Source organism: Grampus griseus, assembly GCF_964374135.1.
Source record: "Grampus griseus genome assembly, chromosome: X".
NCBI lineage: Eukaryota > Metazoa > Chordata > Mammalia > Artiodactyla > Delphinidae > Grampus > Grampus griseus.
In genome coordinates, this window is record NC_138999.1 from 6,968,265 (window position 1) to 6,994,623 (window position 26,359).

Below are 26,359 nucleotides of genomic sequence, written 5' to 3' on the forward strand. Positions count from 1 at the left end.
GCTGCCTCTTCTCGTGGCCTTTTGGCATCATCACTATCTGACTCAAGAGCATTCTGTGGAGGTGCTGTTCAGACAGAATCCAAGGCAGGCTGGGAGCTCGGACACAGCTCGTTTATTAACTTTTCCAAGGACCTGGGTCTGGCATTTACATTACAGCCAGATCAGAAAAACGAATGTCAGTGGAGAGTGTCTGATCTGGAAAGCCCCGCCCTGCCATCCCCAAGCGCAGGCTCACGGATCATCCCTCCTACCACAAAGAGGATCTTGGGGAATACACTAACGTGGTGACAGGAGTGGGATTTGGGGGGATGCTACACCATGCAGTGCGCTGACTGCAGGCGAGATCACAGTCCTAAGGGATGAGAAACGTGGAGTCTGAGGAAGACGGGATCTGGACCTCTATCTCGTCCTCTCACAGGTCTCCCTGGGCTTTTGGAACAGATTCAGTCTCCTTTCCGTTGCGGGACACACTTACAATATGGATTTCAATTGTGCTGGAGTCAGAACCTGGAGAGGAAAAAAAGACTGTCACGTGACGGTGTCCGTGTCCGAGAACGTCTTTCACAAGCTTCACAACCGTCTGTATTTAAAAAGGAAAAGTACATGATACTTTCACCTACACGTGGTTAAATCATTCCGAAGGACAAAAGTCCTACAGAATCATCTGGGGCAGCTGATGTATGACCTCCCTGAAGGGAGGTCCACCCTGTCTCCCTTCCTCCAGACCTCACCACTGGGCAGCTCACCGCATCTCAGCCGAACCCTGTGGGTGCTGCAGCCCAAACGGAAACAGACTGTTGACACGGGGGAGTTTCGGAGCCCTGGAACACGCTGTCTAAGGGGCCCGAGATCTCAGCTGCCCCAGGGGTCACTCGGGGGCAACAGGGCTCCGGGGTCGCCCGGCCACCTGCTCTCAATTCCACGAGGTGCCCCAAGGACTCCTCTTACTAAAACTTAAGAGGAGGGATGTAGGTAACCATCAGTAGAGTGAAAGCAAACGTCACTCCAGCCAAAAGAGTAATCCTGGAGGTCTGTTTAATCACCCCAACAACACGCCTTCCTTTAGAAGGTGTGGGAGATCTTTGCAACAGATGTCTGAATTGTTCTTTCTACGGATATCACTCCACAAATATCCAGGCTCGCCTGCCGGGTGCCAGGTTCTGGGGGGGTGTGTCCGGAATACAGCGAAGGAAGACGCAGAGAAGGGTGGACTTTTCAGCGGGGCATGGGGCAGGTGACTGCCCTTCAGGAACATCTCCAAATCCCAACTCCCTCCACCGAGAGGCCCCGCTGACGGCTGCAGGCTCCTCCCCTCATGTCCCTCTGCTCACTCACAACCTCAGGCACATGCTTCTCTTACATCCAAGCTCAGTGCTGCCCCAGGGCCTTTGCACATCTCTCTTTCTGCCCGCAAAGCGCTCCAGATTTTCTCATGGCTCACTCCCACACTGCATTCAGGTCTCCACTCAAATGTTACCTCCTCAAGGAGGTGTCTGGGACGCGTATCTAAAACCACTCTCCTGCCCCCTCTTGACGTGTTGTTCTTCGCAGCACTTCTCGCCGCCTTGAATGTTGTACAGTTCTTTGAGACTTTCATTCACAAATGCTGATATAATAATTATTATATAATCATACGGAGAGTCTCAGTGGACAGCGCCATTTGTCTACCTTAGTCACCACAGTATCTGTAGTGCCTAAACAAGGCCCCGGCACGATAAACTAACGCTGAATGGCTAAATACCGTGGGGTCACCGCCTTGACGTCGGTGGGACACGGCGCAGGCACCGCAGAGCACTCACGGAGACTAACGTGTAAAACCGGCAGGAAGAAGCCCGCAGTAAGAAGAGCCACATGCAGAGTTTCCGAGGACACTTCAGGGGGAAAAGGAGACGCCGTCAGCTCTCTGTGGGCTTGGAAATGCCTGGGGAAGCCGGAGCTACAGGAACAGGTGACGATATTACCCAAGAGGACGCAAGCGCGGGGTCTGCGGCGTGGCCGACACAGCACCGTCCCCACCACCACCCACACCCCACAGCGGCCTGCGGCCCCCACACAGGTCGGAGGGAGCCGCCCCAAGCGTGAAGAGCCCACCAAGGGGCGGGGAAGGAATTCAGACGACGGGGGAAGGGCCGGTGCCTCCGACGGGGAGGGTGGGAGCGGGGAACCTGCGCTTCCGGAGGGGTTCGCTGGCGCTTCCCCGAAGGCTCGGTTCTCTCGGCGTCGCTCGCCGTTCATGAGCGCGTCCTGGGCTCGTGGGAGCTTGTGTGTGATTTCTGTGGTCTTTTCAAAAAGCCTCTGGGTTGGAGGGTCACACGGGGGCTCGGGATCAAGATCTGGCCCGTTACCTGACGCTTTGGGACATATTCTGCCCCCCTTTTCAGAGTTCCTGCTTCCTTCCCCGTCCCCCGGGGCTCCACGGAGGAGACCCCTTTGTGTCACGACAAGGCCATGGTGGGGGTGAGGGACTAATTCTCTGTCGGTGCATGTGCACATCTGAGTGTGCGTGCAGGAAATGCAGCCGCCAGCGACCTCCCAGTGCCCAAGGGCCGAGCGCCTTCCTAGCAACTCCCGTCAGGGAGCCTTGCAAGCCCAGGCAGGTTCTCGAGAACTTCCTGGCTCCACGCAGACCTAACATTTGGGAAGGCATGTTGGATGCCCCGGTGCCCTCAGCTGCTGCTCTTGGATCCCTTAAAACCTCGAGGCCCTAGATCAGAAATCCCAACCAGGTGGTTACTTGCATGAGCCATAGAGAGCGTACAACCCCTGGGCCTGCGGCCCCTTCAAGGTGTTGAATTGGGTCCCGCCAGCCCGACAGAGTTGGAGGCCCTGGGGTGTGTTCCCTCCCACACTCCCCTGGCAAACACGACCTATGGCGCCACCTGGTGGTACGTGGAGGGGCAAGTGACGGCAGAGAGAATCACAAAGAACGAGGTGTATGAGAGAACAGAGAAATGGGGACGGTAACGGGGAAGTGTGGGAGAGAACAGGGAATTTGGGGATTGTGAAACTGTGATGGAGGATAAAGAGATGTGCAGAGACGCAATGGTGGGAGAGAGAGTACTGTGGGAAACGGCAGAAACTTGGTGGGAGGTGGGGGAGATACGGAATTGCCAGGCAGAACTGAGAATTATGGGGAAGAGAGTACTGTGGGAGAGACTAGCCGTTGTGGAAGAGAGGCATTGTGGGGGAGAGAACCGTGGGAGATGACGGGCAATTGTCAGAGAGAAGGAATTATGCTGGAGAACAGAAATCTCTCCGAGAAAAAGAATTTGGGGAGCGGTGGAATGCAGTAGCAAAAGGAACTGTAGAAGACAAGAGATTTGTGAGAAACCATGAAGATTCCAGAATTGTGGCAGAAAATGGGAAATTGTGGGAGCAATAGGGGGCTGTGGGAGAAACACAGAACTGTGAGTAAAGCAAGGGGTTGTGGGAGAGGATGGAGAATTGTGGGAACAGCAAAGGATTGGGGAGAGAAAGGGCAATTGTGGGTGAGAGGGAATGGTGCAAGAACTAGGGTATTGTGAGAGACACGGAATTGTGGTAAAGACACTTGGGGGGAGAGAAAAGACGTGCGAGAGAGACAGACAGACAGTTACGCCCCCTCACTTCCATCCACTGTGTTCTGCATAGGCCACAAGCTTCCTACCTGTGGACACACTACATGTGCTCTCTTCTAACGACAGCCTTCTTCGTCTCCCCACATGCCCCGCGTCTCGGCCCTACCCCACTGACGCAATCCTTTACACCCTGTGGTCCATCTTGTCCACAGCCACACCCCTATCCCTGTGGCCACGCCCCTCTGCCACAGCAAGGGAAGGCCTGTTCTCCTCAACGCCCCTCCCCGCCAGGCCTCCGCCTAAGACGTGTCCCCTTTGTGACCACGCCCCCAGCTCCACTGCCGTCCCGCCGTGCCCCCTGCCGGTGGGCAGGGCTTGGGGGAACCTGGTCCAGGGTGACGTTGAAGGCTAGGGGAGCAGATCTCCTGAGAAATACACACCCCAACCTTTGAAGGCAATGATAAGGTTAAAGTATCCATCAGATCCTGAACTTTTCCCTTGTGAGCACAAAGTGTCCCTATTAAAGAAGGGCCGGAAATCTGACACTACGGTCCGTAAAGCTCATGGACAGAGGAGATAATACTTTAAGGGTTTCTGGTGCTCACCAGATAAAAACCAACCGGGTTTCTGCTTATTTGTGAGAAGTACCCTTTTTTCTTGACTTTTAGTCCCAAGGGAAATCATAAAGATGCGATTTTGAACGAAGTTGTCATAGAGAATTACGCACAGATCCCCTCAATGTTAGCTGTTGCCATGGTCACGAAGCATGATCATCCAATCAACTCTCCCACATCCATTCGCTAGGCTAGTCCTACAAGCAAATCTGAGTGCATCTCTCCACTTAAAAACCTTAACTGGCCTCTCGCTGGCCACTAGATAAGATGCCAACTCCTTAGCAGAATCTGTAAAAACCCTTCGTTATCTGTTCCCGACCTGCCTCTCCAGCTTCCCACAAATCCCACGCTGTGCCCACCCCTGAACAACGTACAGACATTCTGCCCTAAGTCTCCACACGGGGCGCCCTCCGGGCTTCCTCCCCTCCCATTCCAGTCTGCGGTGCAAGACCCAGTCTGAACATCACCTCCTCCAGAAGCCCTCACCCATGCGCCAACACCAACAGAGGCCCTGCCTTTTCTGTGTTCCTTTAACGCGTCAGACTTTTTAGAATAAAATACAGTATTGTCTTTACTTAACTGACACTTGCAAGTTTCCTACATGATCCTTCCCAGGGACACGCACAGTCCACACACACCGCCCCGCCCCTCAGCTAAAACGCCGTTGACCATGTTGCAGAGGCTCGATGAATATTTGTTCAAACTCGGTTGACTTGTAAGTGCCAGACACCACGTCAGATACTTCCTTTCGGAGGCTCAGTGGAAGCCTGTTGGCCTCGAAGTGAATCCTAAAGTAGAGGCTTAAGGATATGATAAACCAGTCAAGCTTCATCTTAACCGATGCAAACAGGGAGAAGCCTAACTGTATTTACTGCTTCGAGTTTGCATCTCTGGGCTTTTCTCCCACATGTAATAGTACTTTCTGTATTATGAGTAGCTCCCTCCCTTTACTAAAGAGACTAAAAGCAAAGCGGCTGGGAAGGAGGAGAAAGGAAACGGCCCAAGACCAAGCCAGCCTTTTCTCATTTCCAAGATTACCACTGTAGGCAGAAGGCTGCCGCTTCCTGAGGGTCCTGGCAGCGGCGTGTACGGCCTGTGGTATAAGAACAGGAGTCTCCTGCGTGGGGATCCTTCTGCCCTGGGCTTGTTTCCTGACACGTATCCACATCGTTTGCCCAGATCGCCCTGCCTTCATACTTTAAACGCAGATTGGAAATTTTCACGGACTCTTTCATTCTCTGTCTCGCCAACATTTGCTCCATGTCTCCGCTCAGGTTATGAATATGTAATGGGGTTTAGGTATGCTTACTAGAGTTAGCATTTATGGAATGCCCTCTGTGTCCCAGCACTATTTAAGCACATAGCACAAAGATCTATTTAATCTTACGAAAATCACTGTCGTTAGCACCCTGTTAGAGGTCAAGAAATACTGAGTGAGATTTGCAGGAAGGGCTGTAGTCCTCAGCTCACTTGGAGGAGGCCGAGATGGACAGTCCTGCGCCCAGAAGCCACGAGCCCTCCCTGGAGGGTGTCATCGTGGCTCCTGCGTAGCAAGTCCATTCCTTATACTTAGACCATATGTCACCTTGCTTCTAACAAGCTTGACAAATGTTGCTTTTATTCAAAGAAAGTGCTTACTCATTATAAAGTCTTACTAAAAAAATTGGTTAAGAAGATCTCAACTCTTTTTCCCCAGCTCTTTTGAGATATATTTGACACAGTACCCCAACTCTATGTTACTGAGAATTCTTTAAATCTTACGTCTAAGAAGTCTTTACAGCTTACAATTAATTACTCTTAGGCCTTTCAGAACTAATTTCCCATCAAAAATGTGTAATTTAACATAATTATTACAAACGACTGTTGGGCCCTTACCACGTGCAGTGGTCAAGCATGAGTGCAAGATGGTACATGGGTTGCAGGGTGATGCATTCTGGTTAAAAGCATTTGCAACTAGCCCCAGTGTAATAAAGTGGGAAGAGGGAGGGGCTCCAGGGCCTCAGTGGGGACAGAAGGAGGGCATGGGGTGGCCTCCTCCCCAAGCAGCATTTGTGGGAATCAACCCCCCGACCCCCAGAAGAGGTGCTGCAAACATGTGTCCGCTTCTTGTAAAGAATTTCCAGTCTTGTTACTCAATGCTAACAGCAAAATGTCTGCTCAAGAAGAATCTTTCAAGGGAATAAAGGTCTGCATAGACCAGGGACAGTAAAATTAATCAGTTATCATAACCATGACAGTCCCTGAGATTTCGTTAGGAATAAGGATCATAGGTCTAGTGATTTTTCTCTCTCATTACCCATCTTGATTAGAATATAAGTGAGCTTTTTGTAATAGTAAATTCAGAATACAGAGCAAATGATAAATTATAAGGTTACAGTATGTTTAATGAAAAGTACATATAATAGTTTATATATTTTATAAATATATAAATTTATATATATAAATATATATAAATGTATATATAAATGTATATATATATTTATATATATAAATAGTATACATGAATATATAAATATAAAATGTATGTAATAGGTTTAGTAGACGGCAATCTTTAGAGAGACATTATTGGGGCCTTGAACTTTCTTCCTCCTTGTCGGCTGGGTTAATAGACATAACCCCAAATCCGATTAAACAGGAGTTTAAAAACAGGACCCATCTGAGGACCACAGTGCTAGAGTCTTGAAATGAAAAGGGCAGATCAGAAGAGCCAGCACTGGACGACCAGCGTGTTCCCTTAAATGTCCCCGAATGAGGTGGACAGACCAAGCGGCATCTAAAAGCTGCTGAGGTCAGGTCGTACCATTCATTGTCTGGCGGCAAACGTTCGCGACAGGTCGTACCATTCATTGTCTGACGGCAAACGTTCGCGACGGGTCGTACCATTCATTGTCTGACGGCAAACGTTCGCGACGGGTTTGAAGTGGCAGTTTTGCTCCTATTCAAAAGGCCGTCCAGCCCAAGGTGGAGCCGCTCATAATTATTACAAGGCTACAGTGCTTAATAACTAGAGAAAAGGTACCACTGTCATAGTAAAAGGAGAGGTGGATGACGCGATGAGACCTAACGCTGTCACTTTCCACTCTCGCCTTGAAGCAGGTTCCAGACATCAGGACGGAAATGCTATGCACCAGCCACGTGGCCGTTGATAAAGCACTTCCAGGGGAGCCGGGGCCCCGCCGTCCGCCTGCCTTGGCGGAGGGGCTCTTACCTTCAGACAGCAGGCTCACGGCCTCGTCGGAAGTGTGCCCGCCGGCCCGCACCTCCTTCCTGGCAGCGGGGCTCTCCCGGGGCTCACGGGAGCCCCGCAGGGACGGGGGACTCCGCTCGGCGGCCGAGGTGCTCATCGATTCCCACTGGATCTCCTTCCTGGGAGCCTGAAAAGCCGGGCGGCAGCCTGTCCAGCCGTAGAAGGCCAGGGACAACAGGAACCCTTGGGCTGGATTCAGTATCCCCTGGCAGGGAGGACAGAGAGACAGGGGTGAGTCAGGGTGGGACGGTGGGAATCAGAGCACTGGGTGCTCCCAGGGTGACTCGGGGCCCGCTGGGCTGGCCTCACTGCGACCTGCCCCACTGGCCGGTGTGGGGCGAGACAGATTGGCTGGCGGTGCTGCGCCCTCAAAGGTGCCCGAAGACACGGGAGGTGGGGTGGGGAGAGGACCTGAGTCAGACCAGGGAGGAGGCGGGAGAGGGAAGGCCCTGCGCGGCCCAGCCGGGCTGTCTCACCTCTGGCCCGTGGCCGTGCTCCCTCGCAGGGACTCGGGGCCCTGCCCCTCGCGCCCCTGTTAGGATGTGACCGCACAAAGGCACCTGAGCCTGTCAGTCCAGGAAACTCTGCTTACGTGTGGTCCCTGCACGTGACCACGGCACGGGCAGGGGTGGAGGCAGGCAGTGTGGGTCTTACCCTCCTGCGTCAGCTTTCCCCCGACTCTGAAGCAACATACATTTTAATTCTGTGTAGGGCACCGTGCATCTCTCCACGAACAGCTCGTGTGTGGATTTTTGTATTTGGAAATGCAATATGATGAAAACACTGAGGGAAGCGACCCATGCTCTTTCCACCTTACCATGATTTTGTGTATTTCTCGCCAATATTTTTTCATGCACGTGTTACTAGGTAGTTGAAATCAGTATAATTATTAGATCTTGCATGTTTCACGGAACACTAGATTTCACAATTGTCATTTTTTTACACTGTCATCTTCGACATCGGCATAAGATTCCTCAAGATCAAAGACCATCATTAACTTAACCGTTCCCTTTTGTTTAAAACAATGTGGGTTACCTATAATGCTTCATAACTACGGACAGTGTTATAAGCAATACCTACATCCCTATGGTTTTTTCAGTCTGAAACATTTCTTCAAGAGAAATTCCCTGATATTTTAAATCAGCCTGAAAGGTTTGATTCACTTGCCAAGTTGATTTACCAGAGTCATGTCCATTTAATAACGACCCCAACACTGAATGAAAACAGCTAGCTCGTGGACCCAGGCCAGATGTTAGCATCCCAGGAACCTATTCAACTCCCTGCCTATTTAAATAACATATAGATCATACTTCTGAGTGGTTTTATCCCTTCTGTTTTTTTTTTTTTTCTTTAGGAAGAACATTTTAAATTAAGATAGACCTACCATCATGAACCATGTGGTCTCGGCTGCATTTCTGACCTGTTTCAAAGAGTCTCCATTGATATCTGGTTGCATTTCAAGATAGAATAAAAGGCTTTCATTGATGATATTCGACACCCAACTGTTAGAAAGAAAATGGCCCACAGGTGAAGAGAACATGTGACATAATTCTTTTTTTTGTTTGTTTTTTGTGTTACGCGGGCCTCTCACTGTTGTGGCCTCTCCCGTTGCAGAGCACAGGCTCCGGACGCGCAGGCTCAGCGGCCATGGCTCACGGGCCCAGCCGCTCCGCGGCATGTGGGATCTTCCCGGACCGGGGCACGAACCCATGTCCCCTGCATCGGCAGGCGGACTCTCAACCACTGCGCCACCAGGTAAGCCCCCACAATTCATTTTTAACGCTGGGGGTCAGGGACCATGCCTCCCGACACCTAGAAGTCCTGGGGCGGGGGCAGTGCTGCTTAGCAGCAAGGAGGACGCAGCACACCAAGAACCTGACGTAAGACATGCCACCCCTCTCAGCCCAAAGCAGAGACCAACATATCCTTCCGATGGTCGCACTCAACACCACATCAGGTGGAAGGTTCTAGCACATGTCAAATAACCCAGAGTTCATCCTTCCTCTGAAGAGTAAGCTAATGTTTTGATGGAGACCAAAACAAATCTTGACATTTTATGTTTGAATTTTTTGAGGTTATTCTTGGCAGGGAGGTGACGTTTGAAACCACAAGCTCAGTGTATTTTTAGAGGGAGCTAATGTACGTCTCTCGTAGGAGACTGTGCAAACAAACCTGCTTGCATCACATCAATTATTAACACCACAAGGCGTGCTCTGTCTTGCGAAGCATTGCTTCACCACAGCGAAGTGTTTCCTGATTCCAGTCGATTTTGCATTGGTCACAGGTCTATGCCCAGCACACCCACTTGAAACGCTGGGGCAGGACACCTGTGGTGGGAGGGGGGGTGGGTGGGGGAATGGGGGTGCGTGGACAGTTGAGGACAGGAAGATTGCTCTCTACCCTTCTTTTTTTATTATTATTTTTATTCTTTTGGCCATGCCACGCAGCTTGTGGGATCTTAGTTCCCCAACCAGGGATGGAACCCATGTCCCCTGCAGTGGAAGCGTGGAGTGCTAACCACTGGACCACCGGGGAAGTCCCACTCTACCCTTCTTGCCTGAGCGGTGAGTCGTAACACTAAAGATGGGTCCTTGCCCTTGTATCTTGTCAGATACAGGAATCCTGGTGTCAAGACTGATGCAAGGACTTCCCTGGTGGTCCAGTGGTTAGGACTCCACGCTTCCACTACAGGACGTGCGGGTTCGATCCCTGTCGGGGAACTATGATCCCACATGCTGCGCGGCAAAAAAAAAAAAAAAAAAAAAAAAAAAAGCCTGCTGCCAATGGGTGGACTTAGAAGGCACTTGATTTAAATGCTAACCCCAGCGACGGGGCAAAACTCCGGAGGCATATGGGTGGGACGCATCAAAACTAAACTCGGGACTTTTCGTTCTTAGGGCTCTTTATGTAGTTTGAGTAGATGTGAATAGCTTTCCAGAAGTTCACGGATGGTAGACTTGCCTTCTTGTCTCGCAAGCATTTCCTCCAAAGGCACCTAGCACAAGTTTCAAAAATTTCCTCTCTGAAGACTCTTGCCTTTGGAACTTTCAGGTCACACTTGGAAAAGCAAATGACAGGCGGTTTGCATTTCCCTTCCCAGGGACAGTTTTTTAAAAAAAGAAGAAAGGTTACCAAATAATGAAAACCAGCATTATTTTGAAAAATCGGGTCTTGATCACGTCTCCCATCCGCCTCTCGTTCTCCGTGTAAACTCCTTGACTTCCTTTTAGTAAAGAGGCCACTGTAAAGAGCAGAGGGGAACAGCACGTCATTTGGTTATTTACGTTTCCCGCGTGCAAAGGAAGGGCAGTAAAGCAGGTGGGAGCTCCGAAGCAGAGCCAGGAGAGCGTGACGCCCAGCGAGACCCGGCCGTGCTTTCCTCACCACCTGCACGTGGGACTTCTCGGAGACTCACGGGAATATAGAGTTTTTAAACGTTTACTATGGAATCACTCTAGATTTACACAAGATTTGCAAAGACAGTACCGAGAGTTCCCGTATACCTACACCCAGCTGTCCCCAGAGTAACATCTTACACAACCATAGTCACATTGGTCACCATGAAGAAGTCAACACTGGTACAGTGCTGTTAACTACACTCTGGATTTTATCTGGGTTTTACTAGTTCGGGAACTATATGTGTTTACGGTTTATATTTTTTACTATAAAAATAATGCATGCTCACTATTGTAAAATGTTGAAAGATTTGACATTTATCCTTGTAGACAAGTTGGAAAATACAAAAAAGTTTAGAAAAGAATTGATAACCCGTAGTTCACCCAGAGACAACCATCGTTAGCATCTTAGTGTATTTCCTTCCGGTCTTTATTCTATAAGTCATTTTCATTTGTTTGATGTAATCAAATCACTATTTTTTAATGCAATTTTGTTTAAAAAAAAAGCTATATTTAATAGACTAGCTTTTTGGGGGGAGGGGTTTTTTGTTTTTAATTTTTATTGGCGTATAGTTGATTTACAATGTTGTGTTAGTTTCAGGTGTACAGCACACTAGTTTTAAATGCAGATATGCAAAGAGCTGCAGTGATTTTTCTCTCCCTAGTGGTAGAGCACTTCACTTAGGTTCAATTTCTGCAACCCACAGCTGATCATCAAGTGACCTTTCTGTTAAGGTGTGTTTCTTTCTTCTCATTCTGCCCGTGAGGGACCCACAGGGCGGCATGAGGGGCCTGGAGACTTGCCTCGGGGCACGTTTCCTTGAGGACGGGATGGGGGCTGGAATGCAGGTCCCCTGCCTTGGCCGGGAGGTCTGTCCAGTGCATTCTGCTGACTCACAAGATCCCTTTCACCCAGTTCTTCCTGATGCATTTGACTCACTTCCTGTGCTCTCCTTCCTGTTTACTGCCCAAGTGGGAGAAGACACAGGCCCAGACATCACGGGGAGGGCCCAGGCTCCCAGGACGGCTCAGTCCACATCCATCCCTTCCCCTCGGCTGCCCTTTCCTTTCCTGATCCCGTCTCCCCTCCGCAGTTTTCCAAGGCCACTGGGGTCCTCTGGGGCACGCCCATGGCAGACTCAGGAGGAGCCCAGACAGAAGTGAAACGTCTCCTGGTCCCGGCTTTGAGCTAGCAGACGTTGGCCAAGGACTCGTACAGCCCATAATTGAGTAGGCTCGCTCCCTCTCGTTTATTAAACCCCCTCACTTTCCCCACCTGTACTGTGCTCCTGTCTGGAGGATGACACATGAGGTCCATGGTCCTAGATGATGATCAGAGCCCGTGGCCTGGGGCCGTAGCCGCGGCCTCGCCCCCAGAGCACTTCCCTGGGTTTACCTGCAGTCACTGTCTTTCGGAACAGGATGGGGTTGGCCACGAGGACGAGCAGCAGAGGCAAGTACGTGGTGACATAGTGGGGGATGGCGTGCTCCAGACCCCTGTCACACCTGAGGGAGGAAAGCCGGGTCATTCTCCAAAACACCGAGGCTCTGCCTGAGATACGCCGACTCATCTGCAAGTCGAGACAAGAGGACCAGATCGAAGGAAACACACAGATCGGCTTCTGACTCTGCCCGAAGGAAACCTGACTCGTATCTCACGTCTGCGGACAAGCATTAAATCACAGAAGAAGGAGGGTCAGTCACGGTTCTGTGTCTCGTGAATCAGGGAGCTTTTAAAGTTCCCTGCTGGGAAAAGGTAAAGAGGGGAAAAGGCGCTCTGGGGTGGTGGATCCCCCCCAACTCCCCCACTGGGTCTCTCAAACAAGTGGGTCTCCCCCATTTGTCTTTCAAACAAGACAAAGGCGTTCTACGAACCTGCTGGGTTTTCGGCACTTACTACAGCTGTCAGCTAAGCCTGGCTGACATCACGCATAGGATCCAAGCTCTGTCCTCGACTATCAAAATACCCGAGCCTCACACAGCACAGGGTATCTGTTGTCATGGTGACAGGTAATCATTTCAGGGGTTCTTTTCGGGGAGGGGGACCCGGATTTCTACTGATGGGTCTTGAGAATCATCTATCACCACAGGACACGGTGGGTGCCACACACAGGTATGCTACCGAGGCCGGGGCTATTAGTTAACAAATACATAGCGTAGAGGAGAACGGCAAAGAGGAAGAGAGAATCCAAAGCAGAGGGGATGTTGCCCAGGCCCGACCCCAGACGGGGTGGAAAAGCAGAGGAGGGAACAGCTCCTGTGGCCACGGAAGGTGGAGTGATAAAAACGCTACTGCTCTCGTTTTCATAGGTATGAAGTGCTCACACCAGAGGGGAAAGTGGCTGAAAGTGCATGGAAACAGGTAAGAAAAATGCAGTGCCCATCTTTGTTGCCTTAAGGATGACAGTACCACCTGAGGATGGTGCCTTCTTTCTGTTTTTTGGTTTGCGTGTTTTGTTTTTTACCCTGAAAGCCGTATTTTATTGGAGTATGGTTGACTTACAATGTTGTGTTGCTACCTTCTTTTATTTTATTATTATTATTTTTTTTGCTACCTCCTTTTTAACAGAAGCTTTCCTCTTGAGCTGTGAAAGCTAAACTGTGGTCGGGAAGGGCTTGAGGGGAGAAAGGGAAACAAGAGGGGGGAGAGATGAGATTCGGGTGCCTGTACTGAATGTAAGGAACAAACGAGAGAGGGTGGGAGCCTGCAGAGCGCCGAGGGCTCTGGGTCGTCGTGGGCTCTGAGGGTGGATATGAGGAAGGATGGAGATGCTTCAGGGGGCGGCCTGGAGACCACGGGGCACCTTGGCGTTCCTGAGTGTCCTTGCAGCAATGGCTCCCTCGCGCTCAGACGCAACGTCCCCAGGATCTCACAGGTGGAGGCCAGAGATAAAAACTCCCTTTCCAATTAAGCGCATCCCTCTGTAACAGCTGCTAACTCTGTACTTGTCCTTTTAGGGTTCCTGGGGAGAGTGGGCTGTTTGGAGGGATCTACACAGAGGCCACAAAGCAACACCAACGTGGAGACATCTGAGTGAGTGGCTACAAGAAATCGAAAAAGAAGGGGCAGAAACGGTCTACACCACAGGTCAGCAAACTTTTTCTGTAAAGGAGCAGATAGTCAATATTTTAGCCTCCAGAACCCTCATAGCCTCTGTCAAACTACTCAGCTCTAATGTGTAACTGGCCATAGACCATACATACACACATGGGCACGGCTGTGTGCGAATAAAGCTTTATTTACAAGACCAGGGCAGAGGGCCGGATCTGTCCTGAGGGCTGCGCTGTGCTGATCCCGGGTGTACACTGCCCTGAAGTCACAGACAAAGAGACAATGTCCAACCTCTGTTTTTCAGCTTTCCATTGAAAATTAGAGTATATATCCTTGGAGGGACCTTGAGGCTTTACAAATGGTTGCACTGATGGGGTTTTAAACTTGAAGAAATGCCTGAGACAATTTCAGAGGCCACATCGCCCAGTGTCTGTGTTCAGAACAGCACAGGATGGAGAGAGGTGAGAAAGTGCAGACAGCAGAGGCTTAAAATAAGCTTGTCAAGAGCGAGCGACCCTTTGTGTCTTCCAGCCATCTCCAACTCATTCTTGGGACGCTCAACTCACCTGCTCGCCCAGAGGAAGCTGGTTTGAAGAATGAAAAATAAACAGTGGGCAGGGGAAGGCTGCGTCCGTCTGGAGGGGGACAGGCCTGGAGGCTGGCACACAGGCTGGTACGGGGGAGCCGTGCCCCCAGCTTTGCATCCACACCGCGCACAACACCGACCCACACGCAGGGGACAGGCAGAGGCAGGGACGCTAACTCAAGGTGCCAGCCACTGTGCTCTCAGCTGCACAGATCCAGGACGATGGCCTGCCCGCCCGCTCGGGGTCAGTGCCTGGGCGTCTCCTGCAAGAGAGGCGGGGGGGGAGGTCCAGGCGTCGGGGGAGTGGGCTTGCTGGGAGCCCCGGCTTACCTGGCCACGGAAGGGTAGTACAGCATGAATGCTCCCTCCACGCAGAGCAGTGCGGCCAGGCCCCAGGCCATCATGTGGTAGAGCAGGATGGTACTGGGGGAAGAAGGGGCAGAGGGGCGGCCACGCCTGAGGTCCAGCACTGACCAAGCCCCGAGCTCCGCGAGCGGCAGGAAGATGCACGCAGAGCAAACCCTTGGCAAACAGCTGCCCGATTTTGCCTGGGAGGTTTTTATTTTTCCTCTGATTGAGGTGAAATTCATATAACATCAAACTCACCATTTAAAAATGAGCAACTGAGCGGCATTTAGGACATCTACAGTGCCGTGCAAGCACCCCCTCTATCCAGTTCCAGAACATGTTCATCCCCCCAGACGGAAACCCGGACCCACTCAGTGGGCTTTCCCCATCATGCTTGTGCCCCCGGCCCTGGTAACCACTCATCTACCCCCCGTCTCTGTGGATTTGCCTGTTCGGGACATTTCCTCCAAGGGGAGTCACACACGACGTGGCCTTTTGTGTCTGGCTTCTTTCCCTCAACCTAAGCCTTTCAAGATTGAGAGGAGGGGACTTCCCTGGTGGCACAGTGGTTAAAACTGCACGCTCCCACTGCAGAGGGCCCGGGTTCTATCCCTGGTCGGGGAACTAGATCCCACATGCATGCTGCAACTAAGAGTTTGCATACCACAACTAAGGAGCCTGCATGCCTCAACTAAGGAGCCCGCCTGCTGCAACTAAGGAGCGCGCATGCCGCGACTCAGGAGCAGGTGACCGTAACTAAGGAGCCTGCCTGCCACAACTAAGACCTGGCACAACTAACTAACTAACTAAATAAATAAATAAAAGATTGAGAGGAGTGAGGCACGGGTACCTCATAATTCCTCCTAAGTGCCTGGCTCCCCCAGTAGGCAAGCAACTCCTGGCCTCTGTCCTTCCTGAAGTCACCTCCGTACCTAATATGCAAGCGTCTTAATGCTCAATCCAAACCAAGAAGAAGGTCTCTAACAAATGTGTGGTGGTTCGACGCTCCAGGGCAGCGGGGAGGTTTCCCATCTTGCCCCCTACCCCCCATTCCCTGCATAGTTCAAATTCTCTCATCGTTACCATCTCCATCCTTCACCTCTGTACTCCCACACACCCCACCCTGTCCCCCTGAGAGATTCAAGGCAGCCAGCCTTGCAGGTGGGGTCAGGACGATGGGCCACCTGAGCCCGTGCAGAGCTACCTCGCTCTTCCAAGACAGCCTTTGTTTGCCTCTTCTGTGCAATGGGACGTGGCCCGGGGCTGCTCCCTCAGAGGTGCCCACTGTTACTCAAAACTCTGCCAGATGGGACTTCCCTGATGGCGCACTGGTTAAGAATCCACCTGCCAATGCAGGGGGACACGGGTTCGAGCCCTGGTCCGGGAAGATCCCACATGCCGCAGAGCAACTCAGCCTGTGCGCCACAACTACTGAGCCCGTGCGCCACAACTACTGAGGCCGCATGCCACAACTACTGAAGCCTGCGCGCCTAGAGCCCGAGCTCTGCCACAAGAGAAGCCACCTCAGCGAGAAGCCCGAAGAGTAGCCCCTGCTCGCTGCAACTAGAGAAAGTCCGCGCGCAGCAACAAAGACCCAACGCAGCCAAAAATAAATGAATAAAATAAATTTTTAAAAAAACCCTCTGCCAGACGCCTGGCAGAGGGTGCAGCCCCTGGCCCATCAGGACTTTAACCCTGCGGACCCGCCGTGGGGACAAAGGGCGTGGTCAGGGATGCGGTGAAGGACGCCCTTCTACAAGGAGACAGGAGGGAAGAGAGATGGCCCAGAGGGCATGCTTCAGGGAGGAGACACTGCACAGCCGGCCCACTGGGCGGCCACGCGGACGCGGCTGCACCTTCGCCTCCCCTGGCACTGCTGGTTCTGGAGCAGCCCTTCCCTGCCCGTCCGGCTTTGGGAGCGTGCGGGGGTCTGTCCTGCCCACAAGTCACAGGCTTTGCCGGACACTCAGGAAACTAAGGAGCAGCTTTGCGCAGGGGCTGGGCCGTGGCAGGGTGGCATCTGCGTTCCAGACGCCAAGCCTGGGCTGCAGGGAGCCGCTGGGGTCATCTCCTGGGTGGGAGGGCGAGGCCAGCTCGCGCTCCCCAAAGCCCGGCCCTCGGTTCCCCTCGGCCCCAAACGCCCACGAGGGGGGGGAAGTCAGAGCCGGCCGCGGGACCCAGGCCGCGGCCACGTCAATAACCGATACAGCCAGAAAGCCGTGGCGGATCGATCCGGAGCAGCCCCGGCTGAAGACCCTCATCCCTTTTTCTGACGGCAAGCCAGTTTTCACGTGCGGGCACGCGAAGGCCGCTCCGCCCCCCACGACCCTCTTTGCTCTCACACTCCCCTTTTCTTAGGGCAAGCAGAGCTTCTCCCGGGATCTCAGGTGCCGGCCGGCATGGCTAAACCGTGCGTCTCCCGCACCTGGAGCCCAAGAGGCAGTTTACATGTTAACTTTCAATCTGCCTTAATGACATTGCTTAGGGAAAATTCTCCCGCGCCAAAGGAAACATCTAAATGCTGGAAGGATCTAGAAGGGAATGTGGAGTTTAATCCCGCCATACCGGAGGAGTCTGGCCCCCTGCCTGGGAATTCCTCGGGACCCCTCTCCACCGGCTGCAGGTTCTTCATTGCCACCTACAGCATCCACTCCGCCCTCGGCTCTGCAAACAAGCTGGCGATTCAGAGAGGGGCTCCAGAGGCTCTGGACCCGCACGCTCAGCTCTGGCTCTAAACCACCCCGGGCTGGCCCCTCAGATACCTCACCCTGGGAAGCGTGACTTGTGCTAGGGACGAGGTCGGGGCTGGGTCTCCGTGGCTAGAGAGCACCCGTCTTATTTCTCTGCTGTGGGCCCGCTCCTTTTTGATGGGAGAGCCCACTTCACCGCCGACGGTCTTCCCAGCCCTGGAACCCTGCCCTTGGGAGGCATCTGGGTGTTTGGCATCCCTGGAGGGCCGCCTCCTGTTCGATGGGCGGGTCCTCGGAAGCCTGGCGTCCTCTAGTCCCTGCACATCCGCAGACTTCTGCCTATCCTAACGCCAAGCTCCAAGATGAATTCCAAACACCCGCCGGGGTGTGAGGAGGGCTTCCTGATCGCCTATCCTGGCTTCTGAGGGCTCTGTCTGTTCTCCGGGTCCAGAGAGCTGTCACTCAGCCCTGTCCAACTCCAGTCCCTCACGGGTGGAGGTGCATTTCCTATGACAGCAGGAGACATACTCTTCTAGCTTCTGTTCGGTGCTCCAAGGTTCCTCTTATCTCCACAACTGAGTGGTGGTCTATGAGACCTCTAATTGTATCCTAGCTCCGATCCCTCCCAAACTGAGTGAGGGAACCATCCCACTTGCACTCAGCTTCTGGGACAAGGTCTCCTCGTGCTGCCTACCCAAAGTCATTCTCCCTTTTTTCCTCAGCAACAGAACCTGGATGTCAGGCAGAGCAGCAGCACGCTTGGATAATCAACTGTATTTCCTACCTCCTCTTACAGCTAAGTGTGGACAGAAAACTAAGTTCTGGCCAATAACATGAAAATGTTATTGTTGTGTAAAACTCTCATGGACAGCAGGCCTGCTTAAAACAGGTCCCTGCTTAAAGGGATCTGGCTCAGGGGACAACAGGTCCCTTTTGCATTGCCCCCTACCTCCTTCCTGTTTTCTGGAATGCTGATGTGATGACTGGAGCTCCAGCAGCTATACTGGGCCATGATACCTTGAGGATGGAAGTCACATAATAGAATGGTGGAGCAGAAAGAGAGAAGGAGCTTGGGTCCCTGATTTCCAGCATAAGAGCCCTAGATTGCCTACCTCTGGCCTCTTTTCGCGTGAAAGAGAAATTCCTATCTTAAGCCACTATTGTTTTATTTATTTTATGTAGCCAAAACTAATTCTCACTGATATACCTGGTTGGCAACCTTTAACCTTAACTGTCTTCCCTACAGAATTTTCACAACCAAGTATACCTCGGTTTTGTACAGATGTGTAAGAGCTTGGGAACTAAGGCAAAAAGGTAGAAGAAAGAAACGCAAAACTGAAGAGAGTACTAAATTTCAGGCCAGAGAGACAAAGTGAATGATGATGTGATACACGTAAGGAATACCAAGGATCTCAGAGTGGTGATTCACTAAGATTGCCCAGTGTAGTCTGTAGCTTAATATGGTCTTTATTTGGTTACTCACGTTGGTTTCAAAAGTGAATTTATTGAACCCGTGGTGCTGGGGCAACTGGATATCCACCTACAAAAGAATAAAGGCGGACCTATCCTCACCTCCACACATAAATTAATTCAAAGATCTAAATAAAATTGTTCAAACGATAAAACTCTTAGAAGGAAACAAAGGTATAAATCCTTGTGACCTCGGGTTAGGCAATGGTTTCTTAGATGACAGCAAAAGCACGAGAAATAAGAGAAAAAAACACAAAAACTGGATTTCATCAAAATGAAAGACTTTTATGCTTCAAAAGGTACCACCAAGTAAGTGAAAAGACAACCTGCTGAATGAGAGAAGATATTTGTAAATCATATATCTAATGAGGTACTTGTATCCAGAATATATAAAGAACTCCTATAACTCAATAATAAGAAAGACAAACAGCCCAGTTAAAAACTGGAAAAAGGAAGCAAACAGATATTTCTCCAAAGAAAGTACACGAATGGCCAATAAGCACATGAGAAGATGCTAAACATCATTAGTTATCAGGGAAATCAAAACCACAATGAGATACCACTTCACACACAGCAGGATGGCTAAAATCTCAAAAAACCAAACACACAGAAAACAAGTGTTGTTATCAAGGATGCGGAGAAACTGGAACCATTACACATTGCTGGTGCAAAGGTAAAATGGTACAGAGTCTTTGGAAAGCAGTTCAGCAGTGCCTTACAAGGTTATACAGAGTTACTATATGACCCAGGAATTCCACTCCAAGGTGTATACCCATAAGTATATGGCGAAAACATATGTCCACACAAACACCTGCATACAAATATTCATTGCAGCATTATTCGTAGCAGTCAAAACAATGGAAACAACCTAAAAGTCCAGTGACTGATAAACGGGTAAAAGGCAGATAGCGAAACAATGGAGTATTATTCAGCAACGCACAGGAATGAAGAACTGCTGCGTGCCACAATATGGATAAATCTTGAAAATAACAGGCCAAGTTTAACCAGCCAGATACAAAACGCCACACATTGTATGATTCCAGTTACAGAAACTGTCCAGAACAGGCAAATCCAGAGACAGACAGTAGATGTGAAGTTACCAGGAGCTGCGGGAGAGGGAAGAATGGGAAATGACTCGTAACCAGTACAGAGATTTGGGGGATGAATAACACGTCATAAAGCCAAATAATGGTTATGGTTACACAATTCTGTGGATATGCTCACAAACAATGGATTTTATACATTTAAACAGATGAACTTTATAAAGCTATTTAAAAAGAAAAAAGCAAACAAGGGCTCCATGCAAAGGGGGCCTAATGGAAGTGCACCACGAACTTGGTCGGGGACCCATCCTTCCTGGGCCTGGAGCCCGGAGACCAGGACACCCGCCGTGCCCTCCTGCTTCTCTTTGGCACGTAGGTTCTCTGTGCTTCTGTCTCCTCCATAACGTGCACATCCCAGCTCCAACCCCAGCTCCCAGTTACTGAGCGCCTGCTACGTGCCAGGCTCCATCCATAACCATCCACGGGTACTATCACATTTACTGTTTCCAGGAACCTCCTGAGGTGGGTACTGTTTTACAGCTGAGAAAACGGAAGTCCAGAGAGGTTCAGCCACTTGCCAACAGTCACACAGCTAGTGAGTGATGGGGCAGGAATTTGAACCCACCAGGACCCAGGCACTAACCCTTCCTGGGTTCCTCCCAGGCAGCCCCTGGCAGCTCCAGAACCCTTGGGCTCCGTATTTAGCATCCTGTATCAATACATACATCTAAGAACTTTTCTCCTAAACCTTTAGACACCATCAGAATTTTTTATTTTCATGCCAATTCTTATTTTTTTTTAAGTCTTTGTCGTGTTCCAAATATTTAATCTATTGAAATACTGTTTTCAGGGTTTTAAAATCCTGTTTTTTTCTGGTAGGGGGCACCTGGAGAAATCCTCGATATTTCGATTGTGCCTTCAGCCTTTTATAAAAATGAGCTGAACAGACGTTTCTCGGTGGAGGGGTCAGCTGAAAGGTTCTGATCAGCTGTGTCTGCCGTACAGAGATGCAGCGCTCAGCGGTGTCTCCAACCTTCCCTCAGGCAACAAACTAGGGCAGAAGCCAGCTGGCTTGCTCTGAATACCTCAGTCCCGCCGATCTCCGGATCACCAGGTAGGCATCGACCGCATAGCAAAACAGCCACCAGAAGCAGGCGCTGTACAGCAGCTGGATCCACATCTGTAATCGGGAAGAGCCGGCGTCAAAGCTCCTGGACATGGGTTTCCGTGAAATGAGCTGGCAGACGCCCACTTCCTCTGACGTCACGGGGCAGCACGTGAAAGCCCTCCGGAGAGGCTTGGAAACCCAGGCCGGCATGTGGCCTGGGACGGGCGTGCGCCTTGGTGCCCTGTCTGCTCAGCTGCACCGGGTCCAGCGAGCCCTGCCTTGTGCTACGCTTGTGGTCAGAGGTAGAGGGCTCAGGTGTGCGGCTTGGCCTGGCATGAAGCTCTTTTGCTGAGGACCAAGGAGGATGGGCAGGAAGGACCTTCCCAGTAGAAGGAAGGCGGTGGCGGGGGGAACTCCGTACGTTAGAAGCGGCACGAGATCTATATACTAAGACAGAGGCTCCATCGGGATGCAGCTGGGAAGCAACAGAGGGAAGGAAGGGAGAGATGCTGACGGCTGTGGCACAGATGGCGGGTCAACAGGGTACCAGTGTCCTTTGAGGTCATTCACTGGAGTGTTAACTTGGCGGACAGAGCAATATGGATGGACAAATGGCTATTTTTAAATATATATTTTGTTAAGTAAATACATCCATTAAATCAGTAACTTTTTTTTTCTTTTTTCCTTTTTTGCCCAGCTGGTTTTGATTGTGGCTGGATCTAAGGTAAGGATTGAATGTGTGTTTAAGGGTGGGGATGGCAAACATACTAGCACAGTGGTTCTAAAACTGGAGTGTGGGTCAGAGGCCCCTGGAGGGTTTGTTAAATCACAGACGGCCCGCACCCCAGGGTCCCTGGTCAGTGGGGTGAGGGCTCTGAGCGTGTGCATTTCTAAAAGCTACAGTGGGCTGGCGGGAGGGATGCGACCACGCTTTGAGGACACAGCGTAATGGAGCGGGGCAAAGGGGAGGGAAGGGGGAGACCAGGGGAGGTACACTTACTGCACTCCCCATGCAGAAGGCGGTGGGCCACACGTCTGTCCCATTCACGGCTGAGATGTCGTCCACGAAACTCGGGAACCCTAACCACACCGTAGACCGGACTGTGATACCTAAGGGAGAATCAGGTGATGCTTTGTATCTGCTCCTAATACAAATCTAAAGGTGACTTGTTGACTCTGTAAAAATGATGGATGGACGGATGGATGGATGGATGGATAGATAGGCAGATAGACAGATAGATAGGAAGGGAAAGAGAAAGATGTGAGGGAGACAGGGAGGAAAGAAACACGCTGGTGTGTGCAGAGAGACAGAGAAAAAAATAAGACTCAGAAAATAATTATTATGGTAGTGGAGCAATCCCAGGCACTTTGATTTCAACTTCAGCCCCCATTAGCCACAGTGCTGTCCCTAACGTTGTCTGTCTGTTTATTTGGCACCCAGAAGTGATTATGTGAATAACAATTTATATTTCTTGGCTATATTTTTAATGTCCAAGTTAACTAGTCCTCATGTAAAAAAGAATGATTGAGAAAGCACATTCTGAAGTTTAAAAAGATAGTTCTTTCATTCTTTAAAAAATATACATTTAAGATTTTCACAAATTAGCTCTTGATAATCTACTTTTGCCATTTATTATTTGTGAGTTTTCCTTGCTATTTGACCCAAATATCTGATTCTCCTCAACACAGTATACACACGTAAGGCATATATTAGGGTCCTCTGTTAAGTAATTCGATAGATAGCCTTTGTTTAAGCATTCACTATGTAACACCCCGCTCAAGGGGACCTGTGAGCAGTAGAGTTACACACTAGTGTTGTGTGTGTATTTCACATACAGAAATATACACTGTGTCACATGCTACCAAATATACACTGTGTCATATACCACTAAAAGGGTGAGTGTGAACACTAAAAGCCTAAGATACAGCTTCTCATTCTTAAGCACAGATAACAAAAATAATGCTTTGCGTCCACATAGTGCTTTGTCGTTTTCAGTCCAGAGCTCTGCTTTGAGCTCGATAAACACTTTTTTTTTTTGTATCTATATGAGGTGATGGATATTTACTAAACTTGTTGTGGTAATCATTTCATGATAAATGTAAGTTATTATGCTGTACACCTTAAACTTATACAGTGCTATATGTCAATTATGTCTCAGTAAAACTGGGGAGGGAGTTCCCTGGTGGTCTAGTGGTTAGGATTCTGTGCTTTCACTGCCGTGGCCCGGGTTCAATCCCAGGTCAGGGAACTGAGATCCCACAAGCTGCACGGTGTGGCCAAAAAAAAAAAAAAAAAAAGAGATATTTAAAAAAAAACTGGGGGAAAAAAACCACCCCATGAGATAGGCATCTGTATTTCTTTTTTTTTTTTTTTTTTGGCGGTACGCGGGCCTCTCACTGTTGTGGCCTCTCCCGTTGCGGAGCACAGGCTCCGGACGCGCAGGCTAGGCGGCCATGGCTCACAGGCCCAGCCGCTCCGCGGCACGTGGGATCTTCCCGGACCGGGGCACGAACCCGTGTGCCCTGCATCGGCAGGCAGACTCCCAACCACTGCACCACCAGGGAAGCCCTGTATTTCTTATTTTTCAGCGAGGAGGTCTGGTCACCAAGCCTTCCCCTGACTCCTGCTTCTGCCCATTTGCCCGCAGTGTCATGCACCTTCCTTCTAAAGGCCAAAGGATATACGAATATTACTTTGCTGACCCTCAAAAGATGTTTGCGTGCAGCTCTATTTTCAGATATTCAAGTTACAGAAACTAGATTATTATTAAGATGCTTTTCCAAAATGCTTTAGCAGAATCAGGAAGAAAACCAATTTTTTATTTTATTGTCCTGCACCAAATTGATTTTATCGCTATAGCTTCCTGTCTTACTCCTCGAGTCTAAGCAAGTGACTAGAGGTTCCATAGCATTTATCTGAAGCCAAGATTCTTGAGTGTCTCCAATCACACAACCAGGAACAGGAGAACCAGGCCCTGGGACACACAGCCACCTGTGCCCAGAGAAGCACTCAAGGGGTCCCCGAAGCTGCTGCCCCCTCACGGCACAGCGGTGGAAGGCACTTCAAATACCGCCAGCAGCCTTTCCTTCAAGAGCAAACACGACTGAAAAACACAATTCCAAAATGCCAGCACCTGTCAGCCAATTACAAAACATGGACAGTATTTGGATCCTGATTTGAAAAAACCAGTTGTAAAATAGCATTTATGAGACACCTGAACATACACCAGTGATATTAAGGAACTGGTTTTCATTATTTTGGGGTGATAGTGATATCTGTGTGATATGTATGTTTTTTAAAAATTCTTATCTTCTACAGCTATATATTGAGATTTGTGTGGGTGAAATGATATAAATTCTGGAATCTGCTTCAAATTAACCCAGTGGAGAGTGGGATACGGGGATGGGGTATAGATGAAGCTAGGTGATGGGTACAGGGAGTTTGTTATACAATCTCTCTACATTTGCATATGTTAAAAAATTTCCAAAATAAAAAAGTTAAAATGCTTGGCAATATCTAGCATAGAGGTTTGTAAAATGTGCCGTGCTGGAGTTGAAAGCAGGGGTCAACAAAGTCTCTGTAAAGGGCCAGAGAGAAGATATCTTAGGCTCTACGGGCCATAGTTTCTCTGTTCAGCACTCACTTCTGCCCTTTTAGGGCCAAGATGCCCCCAAACAAGGCACAAGTGCAGGGCATGGCTGCATCCCCATAAGACTCCACTTCCGGACGCCGCCATTTACATTTCATGGAATATTTACATGTCAGAAACAGTCTTCTTCTTTAGATTTTTCTAAAAACACTTTAAAATGTAAAAACTTTTTTAGTTCCTGGGCCATAGATAAGAGGCAGCAGGCAGGATGTGGCCTAAAGGCTGCAAGTTTGCCCATCTGTGGTATAAAACCCAAACTTAGATAGATAAATAAACAAGTAAGTAAATAAAAGTGTAATAGATATACATATATATACATATATATACATATATATATACACATATATATACACATATATACATATATATATACATATATATATATATGTGTATATATATATATATATATATATATATATATGGGTTTCTTCCTGATTCTGCTAAATCATTTTGGAAACGATTTTGTGTGTGTGTGCACGCGCACGAAATATTAACTGTTAGTCTCTCACTAGTGGTACATTTAGGGATGCATTGTATTTTCTGGGTTTTCCTTCACAGCACCGTCTAAAGTTTCCCTATAAGTGCAATAACAAATACATCAAACTGTTTAAAAAACAAAAAAAACAACGGTCCCCCGAAGGAACTTTTACCGACCATCTTGTATCGCAGAGTCCCCTGGTCGTCCAGTCCGGCCCCTGGGGAGCCGCCTCCGGCTCGGCCCTCCTACCCGTGGGCCGGGCGTCCTTACCCGCGTGGCGACCAGGTCCTGGGCGGGGGCCGCGCGCCCTCAACCGCGCGCGGACGGATCCCCACCCGCGGGCGCGCCCTCACCCAGGCAGCCGAGCAGGTCGCAGGCGGCGGCGGCGCGCAGGATGCGGACGGAGGCCGGGGTGCGGGCCGTGGCCGGCGGGGAGGCTGAGGGGAGGCCGGGGCCCGCGGGCCGGCGCCCGGGCAGCAGCCGCAGGAGGCCGAGCGCCAGGTGGAGCGCGCCGCTGCCCAGGCACAGCGCGTGGAAGGCCCGCGGCTGGAAGCTCAGCACCAGCTGCGTGGCGGCGTCCCGCGTGGCGCAGCAGAAGGTCCCCAGGCGCGGGGAGGCCATGGTCCGTGCTGGGGATGCGGCTCGTGTCTGCCTGGACCCCGCCGGCCGGCCCGGGTCATGTGCTGGTCCGGCCCTTGGCGGGGGTGGGGAGGGGGGGAGCCGTCATGTGCCCTGGGCCTCTCCGCAGCCCCCGCCCGATCCCCCGCGCTGGCAGTCAAGGCGCCAGGCTTGCTGGGGGCGTCGCGCCTCTGCAGACGCGTCACGAGGGTGATGCTTGTTCGGGGGCGGGGGGTGCGGGGGAGGGGCGGGGGAAGGAGCGGCAGGGGTGGGGAAATCAGCTCTCTCCCCTTTCACCAAGGCCTTCCCAAGGGGAGGCGTGGGGCGTTGTTAATTCTCCAGAGTCCAGAGCCCCCCCTGCCCCCACCACCCCGACACCGCCGTCTCATCTTAACTCATAAGAAAGCATGCCTCGTGCCAGATCTGCCCGGTGTGGGACTCTGCCGTCCCTAGTTTTGATCCCTTACAGGTTCATAAACTGTGACTGCAGTGATTGGCATTAA

General features: G+C 50.6%; 1 protein-coding gene across 1 annotated transcript; it reads right to left on the minus strand.

Annotated features, from left to right (window-relative positions):
* Positions 1-102: 102 nt before the first annotated feature.
* Positions 103-25,859, minus strand: GPR143 (G protein-coupled receptor 143; the record flags this gene model as incomplete). The annotated part of the gene is made up of 9 exons (XM_082681494.1): positions 103-507; positions 7,380-7,623; positions 8,803-8,920; positions 10,551-10,659; positions 12,210-12,319; positions 14,782-14,874; positions 21,088-21,182; positions 22,111-22,220; positions 25,592-25,859. 9 exons carry the CDS (start codon positions 25,857-25,859, stop codon positions 413-415), a joined length of 1,242 nt encoding a protein of 413 aa, XP_082537620.1. The 3' UTR covers positions 103-412.
* Between the last annotated feature and the right edge of the window lie 500 nt (positions 25,860-26,359).